We start from the raw sequence: 25,421 nt of genomic DNA, 5'->3' as shown, positions 1-25,421 counted from the left end.
TATATCTCTAACAACTTTTAAATGAAAGATATGAGAGAGGCATCCTATGTGATTGGGATAGATCACAAGGATTATTGGGGTTGTCTAAAAAAAACTCATATTAATAAAGTGTTAGAGAGATTTAGAATGAGAAATGCTCATCAAATCCTGTTCCAATTCAGAAAGGAGATAAATTTAGTATCAATCAGTGTCCAAAGAATGAATTGGAACGTAAGAAAATAAAAGGTATTCCTTATGCATCAATCGTTGGGAGCCTAATGTATGTCCAGATATGTACGAGATCAGACATAAGTTTTGTTGTTGGGATGCTGGACCGTTATCAAAGTAATCCAGGAATAGATCGCTAGAAGACTGCAAAGAAAGTGTCGCGATACTTACAAGGAACAAAAGATCATACGCTCACTTACAGAAGATGTAATCATCTTGACGTGATTGGATATTTAGATTCAGATTATGCTATTGTGTGGATACAAGAAAATCTATATTTGAATATTTGTTCCTGTTAGTTGGAGGAGCAATATCATGGAAGAGTGCGAAGCAGTCTGTTATATTTGCATTCATTATGGAAGCTAAGTTTGTGGCATGCTTTGAGGCCATAGTTCAGGCAAATTGATTGCAGAACTTTATTTCAAGACTTGGACTAGTCGACCGTATTTTCAAGTCACTAAAACTTTATTTTACTAATACTGCAACAATCTTCTTCTCTAAAAACGATAAGTATTCAAATGGTGTTAAACATATGAAATTGAAATACATTTCGATTAAAATAGATTGGATATATTACAATATTCTGACATGTTTTAAAATTGTGACAAGTTTTAAAATTTTCTAATCACATTAATATTGTGACATTTTTAATACTAAGCCTCAAAACTTCAGAAGTCTTTATTTTTTTAAATATACTACTATACGTTTTATGCTTAGCCTAACAAGGTCACACAAAATAAAATCATATAATGAAAGGAATATTATCAGAAATTTTGTTTTTAACTAAATTTAATTAAAAATGAAATAAAATTATTTTTAATCAAAGGTACTAGAAAATTTTAGAGGGCAGCAAAAAGGGAAAAAAAATATCTTGGCATGGCATTAAAAGAGAGAAGTGAAAATTAGAAAAATGGGCTATTTATGTGCTCTCTCTCTTTCAGCACATTTTTTCTTTTAAAAAAATTAAATATTATTTGAATTACCACCCCAAAATTTTTGAAAAATAGAAAAAGGAACAGAAAGATTTCCCATTTTCACCAAAAGAATTCATGAGGGACTTCTAACTTTTTTCAAAAATCTTTTTAAGGTCTAACAATGAGGCTTGAAGATAGTTACTACAAATCTTGTGAGCTTATTTTTTAACATAAATTATCTTCTTCTATTTTTTTTCTTATGTAAAGAAAACATATGACTTTGGAGTTTTCAAAGTTGTGGTATAAGGAAGCAGAGTTACAGGAAATTCTGGTAATATTCTTTGAACTTTGAACTTAGCTTCTTCTTCTTCTTCTTGTTCGCCTTTTCTGCATTTTCTTCTACAAGAATTCCTTTTTCATTTGTTTTCATTAACCTTAAATCTATAATTTGATCTCTTTTACAGGTAAAATTTCACATTTTTTGGTATCAAAATTGTACCTTTTTGACTCTTGCAAATGTAATTTTTGTGAATTATAGCTCAAAGAAACTTTTTGATTGGGTTCAAGATGAAACAGTAATAATTGTTTTCTTGAAATTTTTTGTTTTTCTCCACTGCCATAATTTGATTTTATGTGAAACCAGTAGCTGATCTACTGAGTAGCAAAGCCTTTAAAAGAGCACAAAACTCTCAGATCCAACAGTTGTGGATTTGCATTTTGTTGTTTATCTGCATCCACTCAAGAGACAACAAAATGGTAAATAAAATATAGTGTTGTTGTTTACAGACACAAACATGAAAACAAGAGCATTTAATTACTATATACATATATATAGTAAAAAAAAGAACTTAAAAGTCCCACTGGACATTGTTTATTATTTAACTAAATTGTCATTCTTTCTTTATTTTTATTTTTTTCTGTTTGTTGTGTAGTTTATCTTCCCTCTTTTGCAATTTGTTTGGGTCAGCACATCTTTAATTACACAAAGAAAAAGGCTCTCCACTCACCCTCCATAGACTTCTTTCTTCTTAGATTAGGAAATAGCTACTCCTCTTTGTTATAGCTTTTCCTCATCAATCCTTAAATCTTGAAGCCCTCTAGAAAGCTACAAGTTTCAGCTCAAAGGAAGGCCTTCTTTTAAAAGGTAGAAATAATAATAATAAATTTTTCATCAGATTTAATGATATGTTGGAAAAGCTAATTTAAAGTGTTCAAGATAAAAGCATCTGATGCTTCTTCATTTTTCATGTTTTTTTTTTGTCATTTTTAAAGTAAAAAATTAGTAGTACTTGTTATTTGGGTGCTTCTGATTTTTTTGTGGCTATCGTTTTTGACTGTTTTCCTACAGTGTAAGAGGGCTGTGGTGCTGAGTTCTGAACAAATACACAGGTCTTTGTTTTGTTAGCACCGCAAAAAGAAGCCTTCTTTCCTTCGACTTCTGACATTTGAACAAAGCCCTATCTGTAGCTGAACGTGATATATCAAACCGCAAAAAACGCCTTTTTTACACATAAATTTATATGTGTGTAGCCACTATTATATACCATTATAAAAGCCAAAGTAGTGTGTAATCATGATCAATGCAATAGAACATCTAAAACCCATGTCTACATACACTCCACCAAGTCCAACAACTCCATCTATGAACCCTAATTCAACTCCCAAATCCACATAGAAAAACACCCTTTTTGTGGTTTCTCTTAGCAGTGCTACTTCTTGAGATCAAGAAATGAACTTCCAAAGCTTGGGGTTTTCTTGATTTTGAGAATTTGTTTGAGAAAGGTATGAAAGTGGTTGTATGGAGATGGAGGAGATTCAAACTGATGAGTGCAAGTTTCCAAGAATGAGCAACAAGGAGGATGCGCAGTACCACCAATATGATGCAGACGACGCAGGAGAAGTCAAAAAGAGTACTTACTTGGGTGGGATGGGAAAACTTTATGGATGGCCTTCATCAAGAATTGTTAGAGTTCCTCGTGCATCTGGAGGGAAAGACAGACATAGTAAAGTATTGACTTCAAAGGGATTAAGAGACAGACGTGTTCGCCTTTCTGTCAATACTGCAATACAGTTTTACGATTTGCAAGATCGTCTCGGCTGTGATCAGCCGAGCAAGGTTGTGGAGTGGTTGCTAAAAGCAGCCGCTCCTTCAATCGCTGAGCTTCCACCTCTAGAGGCATTTCCAGATACACTGCAGCTCAGCGATGAGAAAAGGTCAAGTGTTGGAACTGAGCCGGGTTTTGATTCAGCTGATGTTGAAATGGATGATGATCTAAATTACAACCAGCAGCAACAACAACCACCACCTTGTTGTAGTAATTCTGAGACGAGCAAAGGTTCTGGATTGTCACTTTCCAGATCTGATAGTCGGCTCAAGGCACGGGAACGAGCAAGGGAAAGGGCCACAGAGAAGGAAAAAGAGAAAGAAAACAAGTCTTGTGTTGTTGCTCATCACCAGAATATACACCCTAGCTCTTCTTTTACCGAGCTATTGAGAGGAGGTATGAGCGATAACAACAAGAGTAACACAAGTCCTAATGGTTCCATTCACCAAAACACGCCGAGGCAATGGTCTACAAATCCCTTGGAGTATTTTACCTCAGGAATCGACAACTCTACTGGTTTCTCTGGCCAAATTTATTTGGGAAATCCTCTACAGCCATTAAGACCGGTATCTTCACCAATGTTTAGTATTACCGCTGATCATCGGCCTGAGCTGCAGCATTTCCCATTCGGCAGTGACAACCTAGTCCCGGTTGTGACCTCCAATGGGGGAAGTAATTGCAATACAAATAACGAGTACAATTTGAACTTCAGCATTACTTCATCTGGTTTCAATAGGGGGACCCTTCAGTCCAATTCTTCCTCTTCGCCGTCTACATTGCCTCACTTCCAGAGGTTTTCTCCTACAGACGGATCACAAAATTTATATCTTGGCTCCACAACTGAATACGATGCTCGTTTACACCTCTTCTATGGTAATGGCTATGACCACGGCCATGACAGTAGTAGGCATTCAAATCAGAAAGGAAAAGGAAAGAACTAACTCCATCGCTGGTAAATTTCCGATTCTTGAACTCATATTATCATTTTACATAAAACCCATCTTTAACCTTCCAAAAAAGACTCCATTTTTATTATTATTTTTAGATTAATGTGTTTTAGTAACATGAAAAATGGTTTATAGATATCTTGGTTTCATAAAAAGTTAAGTACTTAAAAGAGTATTGGGGCATGTGTTTATTTGTTTTATGATAATTGCTGCACGGTTTCCTGGGAATGGGGATCGGCTGGGTTGTCTCTTTGTTTGGTTTCCTTCTTGCTTAGCATGTTTGTAGCCATAGACAGGTGTTAATAGCTGGAATGAAAGGGCACTTTAACAATGGTGAAGGTTTTAGACAAGACTACATAGATGCTCCTTTTTAAATTTTTTTAATCCCTACTTATTGATTTGGTGTCCCACCAGGATGTCATAAGTCACATTTAAGGACATAAATAGGCAACATATTTAGTCAGTTAAACGGCGCTCTCCCTCTTGCTTTTGAGAGCACTTTATTAGGGTTGGTAGCTCTGAATTTTGAGGTCTTGCTGTTGCTTAGCTAGGTCAAACAAAACCTACACTCTGACCCTATATAATGTAGTAATACAAGATAAATTAATGGCAGCCCTTTTCAGACAAGAGAATACTCCCTTGGTCAATGTTTACTTTTTTTTTTCGGTGTCGGAAATCTGTATTGAATCACTGACTAAATTCGGATAGTGCATTATAGGGCCGATTCGACGGTGAAACTCCCAATTTAATTTTCTTTATACCTAATGTTTGAATCTGAGACCTCTGATTAAGGGTGGATTAATCCCTGCACCACAATCCATGTTGATTGGTAAATTTTTACTTATCTATATTTGACTTGATATATTCTTTAAGAACTAATAAATATATTGATAAATTGATCATATCACCTCTTATTATTATAACACATCTTATTCACTGGAAAATGAATAGAAAATAATTAATAATTAATATTTAATAATATGGGTAAAATAGGTATATAGTGATGAAATTCTCTCTGATATAGCTAGCTGGGATGAAATTCTCGAAATAACTCAGAACATTCATATTCACATTATTTTTATAGGATGGCACAACCCTGGTGTAGTTCCATAAGCAAAGTTATCTGAGGATAAAATGTTTGCAGACATTACTTTTATTTTGTGGATGTAAATAGGCCGTTATTTTTATACGATGATATTTGATTGAATTCAAAAGGAACGGAAGAGAAATTTATGACACATAATTAGTTGAGTACATATTTCGTACCAAATGTACCCCCCAGAAAAGATATATGAACTCGCCTATTTGAAAATAAGGCGTAATTATTATTATTATGATGATTAAAATTTTCAATTAAAGTTACTTCAACTTGAAAAGTTCAAATAAGTAATTACAACATACAATTGCATGTTTCATATAAAATATGATTTACATTATTAAGGCAAAAGAAAGTCTCTACATTGGTTTCTCTTGCTTTTTATAAAAGGGCGGAAAATATAGGCGAGATAGCTATTATCGTAATTCTAGATAAGTAGTGAAACATTTTAATAATGTCATAAAATAACGCTGCATATCAGTTATCAGTTAATATATAACCACGATGCAATACTCTTCTACAGAGTCATGCAAAAACTTATTTTTTTGGTTTCGTAATACCTGTAATTGATGGTCATAACTGAAAGTTAAGCGAAGTTCGACTAATTTGATTCACGCTGCATATGGGTTAATGTTTAGTAGGTAAGGAAAAGGCACTTGAACAGTAACTGTGACCATCTAGTGTGTCTATTACCACTGTCGTCTAGGTATTTAAGTGCTTTTGATCAAGTCCTGTGTGATATATAACTTTCTTTACTACTCGCTTTATTTTAATTTGTTTATCTGATTTTGACTTGATATGTAGTTTAAGAAAGTAAAAAAATATTTTTAAATCTTATAATCTTAAACTAAAAATATGTAAAATGTACAAAAATATCTTTTAATTCTATAATATTAAATATGCTAACACCAGCTAATTTGAGCTTTTTATTTGAACCGTTGTTCAGTTTATCGTGAACCTGCAAGGTCCAAAGACCTGATTCTCTTTGTTTTGGTGGCATCATGACTATTAATGCTAAATGGAGAAGGATAGAGTAATGAGATGCATAGCAGACAACTTTATTTCCTAGGTGCCACGGCTTAAGCAGGCTTTAAGTGAGCCTTTAACGACACTGACCAATATTATTGCTTAACATATTGTTTTCTTTCATCTCAATTTATGTGATCTAATTTGATATAATATAAAGTTGAAGAAAAAAAGTAAAATTTTGAAAACTTGTAGTTTAAAGTAAGTCATGAATGATTGTGTAGCTTTAAATCATCTTATTAAGGGTGAAATTGATATTTTGAAAATTATATCGTTACTAAATATAGAAATATGTCATTCATTTACTGATTAGGAAAAGAAGTGTCACATAAAATTGAGATAGCGGGAATAATTTTGTTAAGGGTTTTTCCCTCCAAACAGCTAATATCATGTTTTTTTAGACTATGTATGCCAAGGTTGTCTTACCTCGTTATACATCTTTTTTGCCTAATTGAGATATTGTTTAGTCAATGAAATTTTTGTCATTACTTAACTAAACCGTTCAGAGGCATATTGTTCTAACACATCTCATGGCTCCAGTAATAGCTTTCTAGGTAGGGCTAAGGTCTATGTATACACCGGATTTTTCAGATTTTATTTGTGAAATTACACAAGATATGTTGTTATATTGTGAAGTAGGCATCTCAAAACTAATTTCCTGTGCATCATTGTTAAAATTCATATTTATATTCGTAATGAGTAGAAGTTAGTTTACATATTATTCACTTTTGTTTCTCAAAACCTTTTTTTTACTGCTAATCAACCTGATTAGGCTTTAATTTGTCAACCATATATAATTGATTCAGGCAATTGAAGATGGAAGCAGCCTCTAAGTCCCAAAGGAAGCATGCATTATTCATCTCAAAACCTCTGTGTGTGTGTGTTTATTTTTTTATGTGAGATATAAGTGTGTATTTAAGAATTGATCCTCATTTGAATTATATGATTCTGCACTAAATTGTGCATACCTTTGCTTGAGGAGGATATCATGTTAGATGCTGGATTTTGCCCAACTTGAAATCCGTCGCATCTAGTTGTGTTGTCCATGATCATCAATAGTTATTTATTTACTTCTATTTTTAACACATTTAGTCGTTCGGCTAAAAATAATTATAAAATAATTAGAGTCGCTAATCAATATATAAATCATTTACATTAATTATGTATAAAATATGTTTTATTATATATTATACATAAAAATATATATTTACTGGTTATTATTTTGGTACTCGAATATTAACTATATAAATCCCTTAAAAAAAATGAGTAGCCCCTGATTGACATGGAGTTCATTCTACGGGTGTGCGAAAATTAAATCGATCAATAAACAATAATAACAACAACAATATACTCAATGGAATTTCACAAGTGGGGTCTGGGGAGGGTAGGATGTACGTAGATTTTATTACTACCTCATAGAGATAGATATGCTGTTTTCGAATGACCATCGGCGGCTCGAAAGTCGCAGTTTCAAATACGAGTGAAAAAAAAACAATATATATAGCATAAAGAAAGAAAGAAAAAAAAAAGAAAAAAAAAAGAAAAAAAAAAGAAAAAAGAGAAATAGAAATAAAAATAAAATGCAATGCAAAATTTACAAGACAAGAACAAAAACAATGGCAAAGTACTGCAATAATTAAAGGCAACAACAACACAATTATAAAGGCACGCCCAGATCTACGACCGCCCTAAACCGACACATGATAAGACACCATTCTATTCCTACTAGCCGTCTACCCTAATCCGCGACCTCTACTTTTTTCTATCTAAGGTCATGTCCTCGGTGATATGGAGTACCGCCATATCTTATCTAATCACCTCTCTCCAATACTTTTTTGGTCTACCCCTACCCTTCCCGCATAGTCCCCAAATCCAACCGCTTGCACTTCCTAACTTGGGCGTCGACACCCCTCCTCTGCACATGCCCAAACCATTTTAGTATCGCTTCTCTCGTCTTGTCGACCACGGATGTCACTCCCACCTTCTCCCGAATAACCTCATTCCTGATCTTATCACTCCTAGTGTGTCCACACATCCATCTCAGCATCCTCATTTCCGCAGCATACATCTTCTAAGATTATTGTCAAACCAACTGATAAAACGAACCGAAAAAAATGTTATTGGCTTATTGCTATTGGATTATTGTGTTAACGGTTATTTAATGATTTTAGAAAAATAATTATTGGGTTATCGGTTCGATATTGATTTTATAATATTGGATTATTGGATAAATCGATAACTCATTAAGACTATAATAATTTACTAATTTAATTTTTAGTTTTTTTACTCATACACAAATATCAAATAAAAAATATTAATATAAATTTATAATCAGATAATCACTATATAATACTATTTAGTATTTAGTATATTAATATTTACCTTTTAGGCTTTGCCACTTTAGGTTCAGCGGTAATGGTTTGTAATTTGCTACGACGGCGGCTTTCGAATTTGTATATTTGTTTTAAAAGTTTTTTATATTGGATAAATAAAAAATCGAACCATTAAAGACAAAAAATTAATAAACTGAAAATCGATAAAAAAATATCTTATTGATTTGATTATCAATTTAGTGTATTTAGAAACCAAAAATTGATAAACCAAACCGACCAATAGACACCCTAATTCATTCTGTTATGCAGTTCTTTGGCTCAAAAGGGGCTTCTTTGTATGGATTTAACTTATTTATATTAATATTGTAAGAAATTCTTTTCATGATAAATGTAAAAAGGCAAAGGGTCAAATATACACTTATATTATTAGAAATAGTTTAAATGTATCTCTCGTTATATTTTCGGTTTAAATATATCTTTTTCGTTATATTTTCAGTTCAAAAATACCCTTTTCATTATATTTTCGGTTCAAATATTTCCTTTCATTACACTTTGACATAAATTTATCCTTAATTTAACGGAGCAAAACACATAAAAAAAACTCAAAATTAAATAACTCATTTTTAATTTTAAATATATCCTATATCTTTATTTGTTTTTGTTTTTTCTCAAAAAACATTTATTTTTTAAAATTTAAAAAAGTGAAATATGCAAGAAAAAATGTTCAACAATTTTATTTTTTTTCCTACTAGAATATAATAATCGAAACAATAAAACCAAAAGAGGGGGGGGGGGGGGGTTGATGGCTCTAATTCTTTTTTATTGATTTCACATCTGTGCTATGATTTTTCTTCCTTTATTTTTATGATAATTTCATTCATAATCAAGTGCACATGTTGCTTAGAGACTTTTAAAACCAATACATGTATATTTTATTTGAGAGATGGTATCGAATTTTGCTCCACAATATCAATAATTACATTTTTTAATAGTATTGAAAGAAAAAAGGCAGAGATTAAAAAATATAAAGAAAATATCTAGGATAAATTTAAAGTATTAAGAAAAGCCTTCAACAATTTATCACCTTTTTTAATTTTAAAAAATAAATAACTTTTGAGAAAAATAAAAACAAAAACAAATGAAGATCTAGGATATATTTAAAATTGAAAATGTGATATTTAATTTTGAGTTTTTTTTTACGTATTTTTCTATTAAAATTAAGAATAAATTTATGCCAAAGTATAATGGGAGGGGTATATTTGAATGGAAAATATAATAAAAAAGGTATATTCGAATTGAAAATATAATGAGGAATATATTTAAACTATTTTTAATAGTACAAAGATATATTTGACCATTTGCCGAATGTAAAAGTTCTTTTACACAACCATTGCCTTAGATAGGCATTGTCTAGTGGTATATATTGTTCTCTCTGTTTTTTATTTATTTATTTATTTTAATTTGACATGAAATTTTATAAATTAAAAAATATTTTTGAACCTTATAGTCTAAAATTAAAGATACGTAAAATATATCAAAATGTCAGCTAATTTTGTGATCTTGAATATATCATGTAAAAAATTGAAATTAAAAAATCATTAATTTTTTTTTTATTCTTTTTGAAACAAACTAAAAAAAATATAAGAAAAATATTAAAACGGAGGTAGTATTTCCTAAAACTGATACTCTTGTTTATTGTTTTTTTCTTCAAATTGATCAAACTCATTATTAAATCACACGAATAAAATGATGGGAGTTTTTGATGATTTCTAAATGGTTATTCATATTTTGGGAATCGCATATAAAATTAGTTTTGTTATTTTGCACTACAAAAATCATTCTAACTATTATTATTTTCTTCAAAATATACTAAACATTTTAGAAGTCTCAACTTTTTCTTCATTGACATGTCATGTCATATTAATTTTTTTTAATAATAATTTATTTAACTAATCAAACTCATTTAACTCTACTCTATTCATGCAATATTGTATAATTTAAAAGATAATGATGAAAATTAAATTTTAGATAAAATTGCAGCAGTTATTTCAATACAAAAGCACATTATTTCAGTACTTATTATGAATGTGCACTGATCTGGGCACATTTGTACGTCCGTTTTGTCACTTTTTATCCGTATTTTACTTTATTTTGGGAGCGATAATTGTTTATAAATATGTGTTTAAATGCATATTCGTAATATTCTTGATAATAAGCTAAAATATGTTATTAGATGCATTTCCAAATAAAAGAGTGGAGAAAAACATCCAAAATGAGCTAAATGACGCAATATCAAAACTTAGGAGTGAAATTGGGAAGATTTCGGACAAAGTGGAGATGGAGCTGTGATTGGCGCATTGCAACAACCTGATTGAGGCATTGTCCGGCGCATTGCACCAAAGCCCAATCTTTAAAAGATGAAAAATGACCAGGCTAACGCACTGCTTAGCGCGCCGCGCCACCATGTCAGCGCATTGCGCCAAGGCCAAAAACTTCAGAAGATGCAAAATTTTGTTTAATTCTAATATAAGCCCAACAAGGATGTCACGACCTTGATTCGCCATGACTGACACCCACATTAGCCCTCAGGTGGGAGAACCATTCTTACCGCCCAAGTTAACGACATTTATGAGATATATACAATTTAAACATACGAAAGCATGTTTAAACCAAAGAAAATACTGAGTTCCAATAAATTTAGAAAACAATCTAGAAATCAAACTCAACATGCACGCAAAATTTACTCCTAGGAACTGAAAGTTATTGTACCAAAACTCTAAAACTAAACAAGTCTAGAAAAGGGAATGCAATTCCCACAAGAAAGTCATTAACGAATAAAACAGTATTTGAATATCTAAGTCCCGGACGAAGGACTAAGATAAATGAGGGGACGTCCACGACAACATGACAGAATAGCTCACCTTTGGACTCAAACAAAATCACTATTCCTCTAGGCGAGGTCTCTCCACAGCCGGTTGAATATGCCCTGTACTCAACAAAGACAGAACAAGTGTAGTATCAGTACACAAAATCAACAGTTTACTGGTAGGATCACGCAGTTAGCCAGCAAGAGGATCATAGATAAGTAAACCCAACACAATAAGCACATATATACAGAATAAGTTAACCGTTTCCATTCGATTCAATACTCAACAAAATAGTCAGCAAGATAACAGTTCAATAACCTCAATTCATATAACTTCACATAAGGGTCCCCTCTTAGAACCTGCAAACACTTAATTTATGTCAGAACGTGACACCCGATCCAAGATTTATGTCGGAATGTGACACCCGATCCAAATGTGTATCAAAACGTGAAATTCGATTCAATTTATGTGTCGGAACGTGACACCCGATCCTAACATACAAACAACCACAATTTCAGTCATTATTCATCATTATATCACCAAGAATATGTTCATCATAAAACAGGCCAACAAGTGATCATTTTACATATAATCTAGCATATTCCCCTATTCATATACACATATGTAAATCATGAATCCATTTAACAAGTATATGAAACACATACGGGAAACAGAACTATCACCTACCTCGAATTCAAGCTTCAACAACTCTAGAGTGCAAGAGCTTTCCCTTTCCAGGTCTTTTCCGCTAGTTCTTGGTCTAAAAATAAATTACATGTACACAAAGATCAATAAAGTAGCCTAATTCACGAGAATTATAACTCAACTCTTACCCAAGGCCAAAACCCATGATCCTAAACTCACCCTAGGGCTATTTTTTACCATTAGTTTTCAATTCAAACCCTCCCTCAATGATTACCAATCATAGTTTCTAGGTTCTAGGAATCAAAAGATGAGTTTAGGGAGTAAAATACCTTAAGCGTGGAAATTCGTGGAAAATTGATGCAAATCGCCCTAGGTCGCCTCCTGTCGTTCTAAAAACTTTTTTTGTAGAAAAAGACCATTTCTGGGATTTTTTTCTTGACTTAAGTCGCAACTGTCCCACTCTGACGACCCCGCTCTAGCAGGAATAATCCCACTCTGGCGGAATATGAGAAAAAAGTGAGCTTGGAGTTTGAGCTACAATCCCCCATTTCACAACACACCCCCTTTCAAAGGCGTATTAAAATATACCCTTCACACCAAGTTCAATTTCGGGAGTGTTACTCGCCCGAATGCGATTCTGCAAAGCCGTAAATGCTCCGTATCATCTTGGCTATCAGCTTACCCAATCAAATTAGAAATTCAATCTTCCACCATTCACCAGGATACCCTAGACCTCATATGACTCAGAATTCATCTGAGTCTGACCTAGGCTAAATTTTTCCGACGTTACTTCTTGAAATTTTCTGGCCCAAATTCCTTCTCCATTGGCCTATCCATAACGATGGAGACAGGTCGTTACAAAGAATTATGTGTTATTTTTGACAACTATATATACAATCCTTGGACGACTTTAGAGGGTGTTGTTGATCACTTTTGAGCAAGTATAATGCGGAAGGGAGATTTCCTCATTAGTTTTCTCATTTATTTAATTCTCTTATCGATTTTGTGTATGAACAATACATTATCTTGTAGTTTTAATGTCACGATATGACCTAGGCCTAGTTGTAACACAGAGATCAAAACTCCGAAGGGCTCTAACCAAGCCTTTTGTACATATCATAAGCATACATAAGGTAAAGCAAAAGAGGAAACATCATAAAAGAGTATAAACTATGAATAGAAATTTAAAAATGTCACATGACAACATAGATTCGAAACATTTGTCCAACTAGATGCCTCTGCACATGAATATGGGTGGGGGATAAGACATGTCCCTAGCTCACCCTCAATATGAAACATAGAAAAAGTCTTTAAAAATAATAACTAACTCAATAACTAGTCCCCGATAAATGAGGACTCACCACAAAGACCGTTGGATAGGAAAGCTTAACTAGCCATGTAGATGAGTATGATATTCAACCTCAACCCCTACATTATGAGAAAATATAGGCAAAAAGTATGCATTAGTACGTTGGAATGTACTAAATATGAGGGCGTGACATGCAACGTAAATCATGGAATGCAATGGTCAAATAAAATAAATGATAAGATGAGATAAGTAAAGTCATGAGAAAATTATATTGACCAAAGCATTTAAAAAGCATAATTTAAAATCATAGCATACATAAGAGATCATACATACGTGGTATAGGGACCATAACCGACAATAAGATCATGTGAGCTATAACATGGAATCTCATTGACTCCCCATACAATGAAGAAAAAAGAGAATCTACTTACAAGGTAGACTCTACCCCGCTAGGTGGGTCATACATACACTATTGTGGATCCAATAGCTAGGACATGAAGGCAACCAACGGTGGCACGTAATTTATGGGACATGAGGCTTCTACTAAGACTTTTGGTAGAGCCCCCACCTCAAGTCCACTCGGTGCTAAGTCAAATCCCATGGAATACATGCATAGCATAGAAATCATAATTACATATATCATAGTCATGATCATAGGTTTGAAATTATGGAGTAACTCATTTTCATAACATACTTGTAATGTGAGAATTGTCTTTTCATCATTACAATCATATTTGCACAATTCATATCGTTAAACCTTAGGTCACCACATAGGGACCTAAGTCACCTTTTAGGCCTTAGGTCACCACATAGGGCACTAAGTCACCTTTTAGGCCTTAGGTCACCACATAGGGCCCTAAGTCACCTTACTTCATAACTTGCATGAAATTCATACTTTGAACTTAAAGTAGAACTCAATTGCATAATCAATTGACTTTGAAATTCATGTAATTGACTTGAAAACATGCATGATCATAAACTTTATATCAGCCCATACATAGTTCATATAGATAATATCCTTTGGAAGTATAATTCAAAATACTCATAATTTACATCATGAACCCTAGAGATCAAAATAGGAAAATTCATGGGAATACTCTTCAATTCAATACAATAACCATCAATTTATATCAAAATAGACTCATGATCATACTATGAATCATAATTCATGCAATAGGAATAGAAATCATAAAACCCATAAAATACCATACTTTAATTTGATAGAAAACCTTGAGAAATTGATTGGGCTTCATGTATGAAAGGATCCATGAATCAATACCCATATACCTTAAGTGAGAACACCAAATAGTTTGGAAGAACTTGAGAGTTTTGATGGAGAGCTTGAGTGAATTTACTTGAAGTCTTCAATGAAGCCCTTGAGAGTCTTTTGTAGAGAGAGAAATATTTGAGTAGGTGAATTGTAGAAGAATGAATAGAGTTAGAGGTTTAGGTCAATTTATAGAGTTGAATTATTTCCTAAAAATGTGTAGGTTTATTAACTACCAATTAGGAAAATGTCTAAAGTGCCATTCATCAAATAAAATATGAAAAATGAACCCAAAACCCTGCTAGCGCTATAGTGGCACACCGCGTCAAAGGCCAAACTACTACATCTAGTTTCGGGTGCTCTACTGGCGTGTCGCGCCAAGACCATAAACTCCTGCAGCGGTAGTCTTTGGTAAAATGATCATAACTTTTGACTCTGAACTCGGAACGAAGCAAACTTGGTGGTGTTGGAAAGAAGACTAAAAGACCTTTAATTTGAAAAGCATGAAACACCTAATTCCTTATATAATAGGAGATATGAGTGTTTGAAGTTGACCCTATTCTTGACTTGTACAAAAACTTAGCCGATGGAAATTCTTTAGACTTGGCTTGGTGTTAGAGTTCCTTTATGACCCTAAAACACATCTAATACACTTAAAAAATCTAGCTCGTATGTAAAATTAGAATTCTATGAGTTCAAGCCTATACACCTTTGAAGAATGGTTTGGGTCTTGGCATAGAAATTTTTGAGGTGTTACAATATCTCCCCCTTGGGAACATTCGTCCTCGAATGAGATTCAACTAATATAGGAAGGACATGGAAAAATGACTAGCAACCCAACATGAATATGAGTGAACTTCGAAAAATGCATAGAACATGTAAACTTCATACTTAACATAAAACATAGTCCTTAAGAAAAAAAATCATTTTCATGAATCATGCATGCATATGAATGACATATGGAACTGAAACGTAGAAGTTTAATCGATTTGATCATGAACAACTTAGTACCTATAGGCTCGAGTGAAAGGAAAGAGTCTGCTTCCCACATAGCAATCTCTACTTGTTGATTCTTCCATAACACTTTGACGGATGCAACGTCTTTATTTCTTAACCTCTTCACTTTTCGGTCTAAAATCTCAATCGGGACATCCTCATAAGATAAATTCTCTTCAATACTTACATTCTCTATTGGCATAATAGAATTTGGATCACCTACAAACTTCTTCAACATTGACACATAAAATACCGGATGAACCAAAGCCAACTCAAGTGGAAAGTCTAACTCATATGCTACTTTTCCAATGCGCCTCAATATCCTATATGGTCCTATATATCTAAGGCTCAACTTTCCTTTTTTACCAAACCGCATTACCCCTTTCATAGGTGAAATCTTTAAATACACCATATCATCTACATCAAATTCAAGCTCTGTCCTCCTAGTGTCCGAATAGGACTTTTGACGACTTTGAGCCATTTCCAATCTTTCTCTTATGAGCCTTACTTTCTCCATTGCATCAACTACCAAATATGGGCCAATCAATGCCATCTCACTACTTCAAACCACCCCACCGGACACCTATGTTCCCAACCAATAGGTAAACCAACCCAAACATTTTATCAATTTAAATAAAATAAAGTAAGCAAGAAGACAAGCGACAAGTAGAATATTCCAAACACTAAGTCTTTCATAAGTATGAGTTGCGGAAAGTTAAAATACCACCCAAGATTTGGAGTCATAAGGACAAGATCTTCTAAAATAGGATTTAAATATGAAAATAAAATGACCAGTTTAGAGGTAATAAATATCCTGCCTGAATACTAAAATAATAGAATAAATGAAAGATAGGGGGAAGTGTGGGCCGCAGAACAGCCAAGCAGCTCACCACAACTCCAAGATAACCCAAATTCTGACTCAAAAAGTTTTATGAGCTGCGCTCGTATTCAGAATCGAATCAGCACCACAAAAGAGTGCAACAAGTGTAGTATGAGTACGAAACCACATGTACCCAATATGTCTCATTGACCGACAATGAAGAAGTAGTGACATGAGTATATATAAAATTCATTCTCAAATTTTGTAATTCTACATTATACTTATCAATCAAGTCTCACCAAAATAGAGGTAATCAAATGTCACAAAATAATTAACACCTAATCAAGTAAAAAGAAGAAGATAGATGCAATACAACACCATGAGATGATATGCCTCAAATTCCAAGTAACTTCACAACCATATATACATAATACTTCTCAGAATGTGCTTCTAGAGTTTGTGACCCATAGGGGACTCACGAGGTCCATATACCGACACGGACGATCTCCACGTGTCTGTGCGGACGATCTTAACGCACTGTCATAAAATCAAACCATACCCAACACGGATGATCTCCAAGTGTCCAACTTATAACCATAAAATAATCTCTCACGGATGATCTTTAGTGTCAGACCTTTACTCATACTCAATCTCATGTCAATGTATGCGCACAATATAATATCAACAACATATGGAATGATGATGCATCTAATAAATCAATTATCATTATAACATATAATTACCTCAACTATCATAATTATACGAGTTTAATTAATAAACACAATCACACAAAAAACCAAATCAGTAATACATCAGCTAATGCCCATATGCTTTGGCATTCTTAGATTACAATCCTTCATTCTATAGTAATAAACTTTCCCTTTATAACATCAGTACTCGAACCAATGTCCGTCACACCATTGGTGCGAGACCCCCATCTTTTTCCCTTATCCATTATTTATTTCAATTTTTAATCATTAATTAGAAAAAAAATATCCTTCGACGAAGTCTGAAAGTCTTAACACACCTCGAATGCCGAACACATGTCACAAATCCTCAAGATTTTGATTTTCCTATTCATAAGGCCTCAAAACATTCCACATCTATCAAAAATACATTATTCATAAGTAAACAAATATGTAGACATCCATATTACTATATGTCTAGTCTAGACCCAAAAACTCAACCCAAATCTATAATTACTAAGTCTTAAGCCTTGATTTAAGTCTCAATTTCTCAAAATAAATCTAATGATATTCATATAATACAATACACTTAACAATTATTTACCTATCTTAATAGACCAAACTTAAATCATAATGTGATAATAATAAAAAATATAAATCAAATTATGAAGCCCTCACTTAAAGCCACAATCTAATAACCTCAAAATCCTAACCCTGTATCCCTATATCAATTCTAATCACTACCACACACTCATGAAAGATATCACACATAATTACCCATTAAAAAAATGCACACAGATTGCAAACCCACGTGAACAGCAACTCTCAATTCAAACAAAATAAAATTTTCCTTCATTCTGTTCAACACAATGATAACTTTTATATATATAAATATATACTTTTTTTATTCTTTTGTCCTATCCTTCCACCCTACATTACTAACAAAAATCCTATCATATCATATCACCTATTAGTTTACCATGAAAAAGAACAAAAAGCACACAGATGGGACCTAAGTGAATAGCAAAACTTTTTAATTCAATTTCCATTTTTCCTTCTTTCCTCTTCTGTTCACACCAAGGATGATAATATTGCAAATCCTTTTTTCCTCATTTCAAATCCGTTATTAATTTCCCAACCTTCTCATCATACATACTACCATTAAGATACTTTATTATTATTGAAAAAAATATACTACATCCTTACCTGAAGCACGCACAAACTTTCCCTGTTGACGTCTCTCTTTGCTATAGTTCTCGTCCCCCTCTATTTTTTTTCAAGTATAGATTATAAATAACTATTTATATTTTATTTAACCTAGATATATAGACTTTAAGGGAGTAGTGGATATGACACACTTTTAATTTAACATAATTATTATATTTCATTAATAAATAAATTATTAAAATAATAAATTATCACATAAATTAATTATTTAAAAAAATACCTTTCAACTAAATAATCACAGTTAAATGGATAGTTTAAAGGTCTTATTATTTTTTTTACGAGAAGAGTCAAAATAGTTTTAGTATTCAAAATGACCTAACTGGTCGTTTCATCATCTACCACTTAAACAAGCGTCCGTCCTCGAACGATTAAGGATTAGGAACTACCTGCACGCTAAAAAATCTAAGGATATCTAATGCTCATGTCTGACTCGATCTCCCATGTAGCCTCCTCTATCGGACGATGCTTACAGTGAACCTTCACTGAAGCAATCTCTTTCGACCTCAACTTTCGAATTTGTCTATCCAAGATTGTTATTAGCTCCTCCTCAAAGGTCAAATTTTGATCAAGTAACATTGAGTCCCATTGAATCACATAAGCACCATCCTGATGATACTTTTTTAGCATCGAAATATGAAATACAGGGTGAACACCGGACAACCCAGGTGGCAAAGCTAACTAATAAGCAACCTCACCAATACGCTCAACAATCTCGGAAGGACCAATATATCTCGGGCTCAACTTTCCCTTCTTCCCAAACCTCATCACACTCTTCATGGGTGAAATCTTCAATAGAACCCGCTCTCCAACCATCAACTCCATATCACGAACCTTTCGATCTGCATAACTCTTTTGCCTACTCTAAGCCATAAGAAGCCTATCCCGAATCAACTTGACCTTATCTAAGGACTCCCTCAACATATCTGTACTCCACGGCCTAACCTCAAATGCATCACACTAATTAATTGGAGATTGACATCTCCTACCATATAAAGCCTCAAATGGTTCCATCTCACTGCTCAAATGCTAACTATTATTATATGCAAACTCCACTAAAGGTAAAAACTGATCCCAATGACCACCAAAGCCGATGACACACGTCCGCAATATATCCTCAAGGACCTGAATAGTCTGTTCAGACTGACCATCTGTCTGAGGGTGAAATGCTATACTAAGATCCACCCGAGTACCCAACTCATTTTGCATAGACTACTAGAAATGAGATGTAAATTGTGTGCCACAATCTAAAATGATAGAAATAGGCATCCCATGCAAGCAAACTATCACCCGAATGTAGATCTTGGCTAACTTCTCTGAATTATAGGTAGTTTGAACTGGTACGAAGTGCGTAGACTTGGTCAATCGATTCAAAATAAGCCATATAGTATCAAACTTACCCAAGGTATGCGTCAATCCTACCACAACGTCCATAGCAATACGCTCCCACTTTCACTCAAGTATAGGCATTCTCTGAGTCACACCTCTAGGCTTTTGGTGTTCATACTTCACTTGCTGATAATTTAAACATCGAGACACAAAATCTACTATGTCTTTCTTCTTATGACACCAGCAATACGACCTTTTATCCTCAAAACTCTCTCAACATCAAGAATTTCCTCCTTGGCTTCTCCTTTTAACACCTTGTCTCGAATCTTATACAAATCACCATCATTAAATTGTTGACCCGAATCTGCTCCAATAAGGATGACCTTGACTCTATGTAAGCCAAAACTCTATTAGGTTCTGAAATATCAAGTATCACAAAGCTATTGGCTAAGGACTGGACATCTATGGCCAAAGGACGCTCTTTAACCTGTAACAAGGCTAGACTATCCATACTCACTGTCTTTCGACTCAAGGCATCTGCTAACACTTTTGCCTTAATAGGATGATAAAGAATAGTCATGTCATAGTCCTTAAGCAACTCCAACCATCTCTTCTACCTCAAATTAAGATACCTCTGATTGAATATATACTGGAGAATGTGATAATCCATGAACATCTCACAATTCACACCGTAAAGGTAATGTCTCCAAATTTTCAATGTGAATACTACAACTGCCAACTCCAAGTCATGAGTAGGGTAGTTCTTCTCGTGAACCTTCAACTACCTCGAAGCATAAGCTATCACATTTCCCTTCTGTATCAATACACAACCAAGATCAATTTGAGAAGCATCGCAATATATAATAAAGCTTTCTCTCTCCATAAGTAGAGTCAAAATTGGGGTAGTAGTCAATAAAGTTTGATCTTTTGAAAACTTACCTCACACTTATTATACTACTGGAAAGACACTTCCTTCTAGGTCAATCTAGTTAATGTAGATACAATGGATGAGAATCCCTGCACAAATCATCGATAATAACCTGCAAGGCCTAAGAAACTCCGAATCTGAGTAACTGAAGCAGGTCTGATCCAATCTTGAACTGCCTTAATATTCTTAGGATCCACCATAATACCCTCCTTGGACACTACATGTCCAAAAAATATCACCGAACTAAGTTAGAACTCACACTTTGAAAACTTTGCATAGAGTTTCTTCTCCTTCAGAATGCCAAGAAAAATCCTCAAATGATGCTCATGCTCCTCTCTACTATGAAAGTATATCAATATATCATATATGAAGACAATAACAAATAAATCCAAGTACGGTCTGAACATTCCATTCATCAAGTCCATAAAGGCTGCTGGGGCATTAGTTAGCCCAAAAGACATCAATAAAAACTCGTAATGTCCATAACCTGTACGAAAAGCTATCTTAGGGATATCCTCCACCCTAACCTTCAACTGATGATAACCGGATCTTAAGTCAATCTTGGAGAAAATTGAAGCACCCTGAAGCTGATTAAATAAATCATCAATACAAGGTATCGAATACTTGTTTCTGATGGTAACTTTATTCAACTGCCGATAGTCAATACATATATGCATAGATCCATCCTTCTTCTTCACAAATAACATTGGAGCACCCCAAGGAGATACACTCGGCCTAATAAACCTTTGCTCAACAAATCCTGTAACTGCTATTTCATCTCCTTTAATTCGGTTGGTTCCATATGATAAGGAGGAATGAAAATAGGTTGAGTGCCCGGTTCTAAGTAAATATATATATCAATATCGCAGTCCGAAGAAAGACCTAGAAAATCCATGTATCAAAAATCACCACATAATCATTAAACACTAATCCACTCTAAGTTGTAATATCCATGCAATGACTTACATTACCTTTCTTACTCTTTTGGTTTGATAAAATGTCACTCAAAAAGAGTGCCTTTTCACTTTAGTTTAGTAAAGTCGACATCCGACTCACTTGTGCCTCTATTTTCTTAATTGAGGTGGAGTGAGAGTTTATCACTTGGCCTATGCTTATTAGGTCACTATGTAACTGTTGCATACCAACATCGATAGATTCAACTTTGATGAGCACGTGAGGTAACATGTCCTTTATTTTTGAGCTCATTGATCACTCACGGATGATTGATCAAAATTCGTGTGACCATCTTGGGTGGAACATACTGAATTCCGCTTTTTTAGTTGAAGTCTTGGTCCACTTATCTTGGTTCCTATCATTCCAACCCTCACCTTTCTAATTCTTCTCTCATTCCAACCATAATTCCCTTGGCCTTATTAATAAGATTCCTGATTGGAACCCTAGTAGTTAGGTCAAGAACCCCTCGACTAATTGCTCTCATAGTTAAACTCTTTTTATAGGGATAGTAAACTTTATCATTCGTATGCCTTGTTTATTGGAACCCACAATATTTACCTTCTAGTATTCTGCACCCACCACATGTTTAACTAGCACCTAGATCTGTGTCATCTAGTGTGCTAATTTCTCATATTTAGCCTCCTCTCTCATTATCTCCTCTTTTGACTACTTTCTAATTGAAGCATTGCCCACTATCTCAACATCCCTGGTGTGTTATGCCTTATTCATCTTTATCATATGATCAAGTGTAATATGTTATCCATATCATAAGTTGCTCATCAGTGAACCCTCTGCAACATTATTAGCCACATACTTATTGACTGTATCTAAAGATTTGTAAAAGCTTTTCAGTAGCACTTCATTTGGAAGTTGTGATTTGGACACTATACCACTTTATTTTTGAATAGTAACCATGCCTCATGTAGTGCTTCATCCAATAGTTGTCTAAAGTTATTAATCTCATCTCTAAGATGGACTTGTCTATAGGGAGGAAAGAACCTCTCCAAAAATAATTTTGTAGGTTTTTTCCAAGTAGAGATGGATGCATTTGATAACTCACACAACTATGTAGTTACTTCTCCTGTTAGAGAGAATGGAAACAACCACAATAGTACTCCTTCTTGGGAGAAACCTAGGATGTTATATGCCAGACACACCCCAACAAAATCATTCAGATGTTTAATCAAGACCTTATGAGCTAGAGCACCTAACAAACCCTTCATGCCTAGTAAATACAATATCATGTTGATGATATTGAAATTGGCTATATTAGATAATTATCATAACCCTAACCCATCATGATTGACACCTACATAACCCTTCGGTGGGAGAACTACTATTTTAGTCCAACTAACAAAAATCGCAAGATATAAAATGAATTAAATTGCGAATGCAGTTTAAATACTTAGAATAAGACTGAGTTTTCATAAACTCAGTAAAGCTAGTCAACAACCTAAAAGATGCAGAAAGTAACATCTGAAGGTCGAAGTACCAAAACTCTAAAAAAATAAGAAGTGTAGGAAAGGGGATACAAACGCAAAATTCATAAAAATAATTAAACAATAGAAATATGAGACATGAAAGAAGGACTAGAACAAAGAGAGCCCATGACAGTCTACAACAACTTGCTCACCCTAGAACTCTGGCAGCTAGTGGTCCTCTATTCTAGGTCTCTCATCAGTCGTCTAAATATTTCATGTACTCAACAAAGACAGCGCAAGTGTAATATTAGTACACAAAGACAACAGTATACTAGTAGGATCATGCAGCTAGCCAGTAAGCGAGACATGAACAAGTAAATACAACACAGTAAGTGTGTGTGCGCGCGCGCGCGCGCACACACACACACACACATATATATATATATATATATATAGAATACACTTAACCATTAACAACTCATAACCAATACCCAACATGATCACAGTTTATCAGTCTCAATTTATCATGTAACTTTACATAAGGATTCTCTCATGGAACCTACAGACACCAAATTGTGTATGTAATGTGAGATCCGGTCCAAGTTTGTGTAAGAACGTGAGACCCGCTCTAATTTATGTGTCAAAACATAAAACCTGATCCAATTTATATATCAGAATGTGAAATGTGATCCAACTATGTGTTAGAACGTGACACCCGATCCCAACATACAAAATCAACAACAATCATACTAATAGCCCAATTATCAAATCTACTAAGAACAGGTTTATCACAAGTCATGGAAAGTAAGTAGTCATTACATATAGTTTATTTCATTTTTCCCTATTCATATACATATATGAATATATCGGAGTAATTTAATAGGTACATGAATCACATACAGGAAGACAAACCATCACCTACCTCAAAATCAAACTTTGACAACTCTAAAACACAAGTTCTTTCCCTTTCCTGGTGGGAATAATCTCTCTCTAGAGGGATAGTCAGAGACAGAAATCTCATAAGAAGTCTCAAAGTCTCCCCTTTTACAACACACTCTTGTCCTAAGATGCCTTAAAATATACCTTTCATGCTAAGATCAATTTTGGAAGTTTTACTCACTCGATTGCGATTCTTTAAAGCTATATAGGCTCTGTATTATCTTGGATACCAACTAAATAAATCAAACTATATTTTCAATCCCCCCATCCATTTCTAGATTACCCTAGACCTCACCTGACTCAAAATTCATCAAAGTATACCCTAGGCTCAATATTTCCCACGTCACTATCCAAAGTTTTATGGCCTGGATTTCTTCCTTATTAGCTTATCCGTAATGACTGAAACAGATCATTATAATAGATACCAATATGACCATCACTCATGTCGAGTGACCAATTAGGAAAAACTAGGCTAAAATAGAGACAGAGTAGTACTTGATTCAACGAACAGTTAGGGATACTTGTCTCGCATGTCCTTTCTAGTTTCCTAAGTAGTTTCCTCTATTGTATGATGCTTCCATTGAACCTTCACAGATTTAATTTCCTTGATCCTTATCTTTCGGACATCACAATATAAGATTTCCACTGGCTCTTCTTCGTACTGAATATTCTTGTCTAATAAAACGGAGTCTCATTTAATGATGTAATCTCCATCTCCATGGTATTTATCTAGCATGGATACATGGAACACCGGATTTATTTTTCAAAAAATCTAGGTGGTAAGGCCAATCAGTAAGCCACTGGCCCTACACAATCAAGAATCTCAAAAAGACCAACATAACGAGGACTAAGCTTATCCTTCTTAAATCTCATTACCCCGTTAATGGGTAACACCTTTAGAAGAACTTGATCACCATCCTGGAAGGTCATATCTCTTACTTTATGGATAACATACTCTTTTTGATGGCTCTAAGCTACTAGAAGTTTAACTTGGATGCTCCTTACCTTATCCCGAGCATCCTTTACTAAGTCAACTCCCAAAAGATCCACTTCTTTAGCTTCAAACCACCCTATGGGAGACCTACATCCCCTACCATAAAGGACTTTGAATGATGCCATCTCAATACTGGAGTGGTAACTATTGTTGCAGGACAACTCACACAAAGGTAAGAATTTGTCCCAATGTCCCCCAAAATCGATCACACATTCTCTCAACATATCTTCCAGTACTTAGATAGTCCTTTCTTACTGTCCATCTGTCTGTGGATAGAAGGATATGTTGAAAGTGAGTTGAGTGCCCAACACTTTATGCAAATTTCCCTAAAATTTAGAGTTGAACTATGTACCACGGTCTGAAATGATAGAAAGGGGCACTTTGTGCAACCTTACTATCTCTTTCACATAATCT

At 34.1% G+C, this 25,421-nt stretch overlaps 1 protein-coding gene across 3 annotated transcripts; it reads left to right on the top strand.

Moving 5' to 3' along the window:
- The first annotated feature begins 1,256 nt into the window (after window positions 1–1,256).
- On the top strand, window positions 1,257–7,276 carry LOC129889043 (transcription factor TCP2-like). 3 transcript variants are annotated; one of them, XR_008766778.1, is made up of 4 exons: window positions 2,070–2,265; window positions 2,470–4,178; window positions 6,216–6,363; window positions 7,102–7,276. XR_008766778.1 is itself a non-coding variant. In XM_055964153.1 (3 exons), the coding sequence occupies exon 2, from the start codon at window positions 2,920–2,922 to the stop codon at window positions 4,165–4,167; it is 1,248 nt and encodes a 415-aa protein (XP_055820128.1). In that variant the 5' UTR covers window positions 1,257–1,452; window positions 2,470–2,919; the 3' UTR covers window positions 4,168–4,178; window positions 7,102–7,276. The 3 variants fall into 3 exon arrangements, 2 of the variants coding, with proteins under 2 accessions (XP_055820128.1, XP_055820127.1); XM_055964153.1 differs by lacking the exons at window positions 2,070–2,265; window positions 6,216–6,363 and adding an exon at window positions 1,257–1,452; XM_055964152.1 differs by lacking the exon at window positions 6,216–6,363 and having other exon boundaries at window positions 2,071–2,265.
- Window positions 7,277–25,421: the final 18,145 nt, after the last annotated feature.

The sequence above is a fragment of the Solanum dulcamara genome, chromosome 5 (genome assembly GCF_947179165.1).
Source record: "Solanum dulcamara chromosome 5, daSolDulc1.2, whole genome shotgun sequence".
NCBI lineage: Eukaryota > Viridiplantae > Streptophyta > Magnoliopsida > Solanales > Solanaceae > Solanum > Solanum dulcamara.
The sequence above is the reverse complement of the archived record's forward strand: the minus strand, read 5'-3'. Positions and strand labels throughout refer to the sequence as shown.

What these genes read in the sequence shown, in the direction of transcription:
- LOC129889043 (XM_055964153.1), top strand. Translation starts at nt 2,920, where the DNA reads ATGGAGATGGAGGAGATTCAAACTGATGAGTGCAAGTTTCCAAGAATG.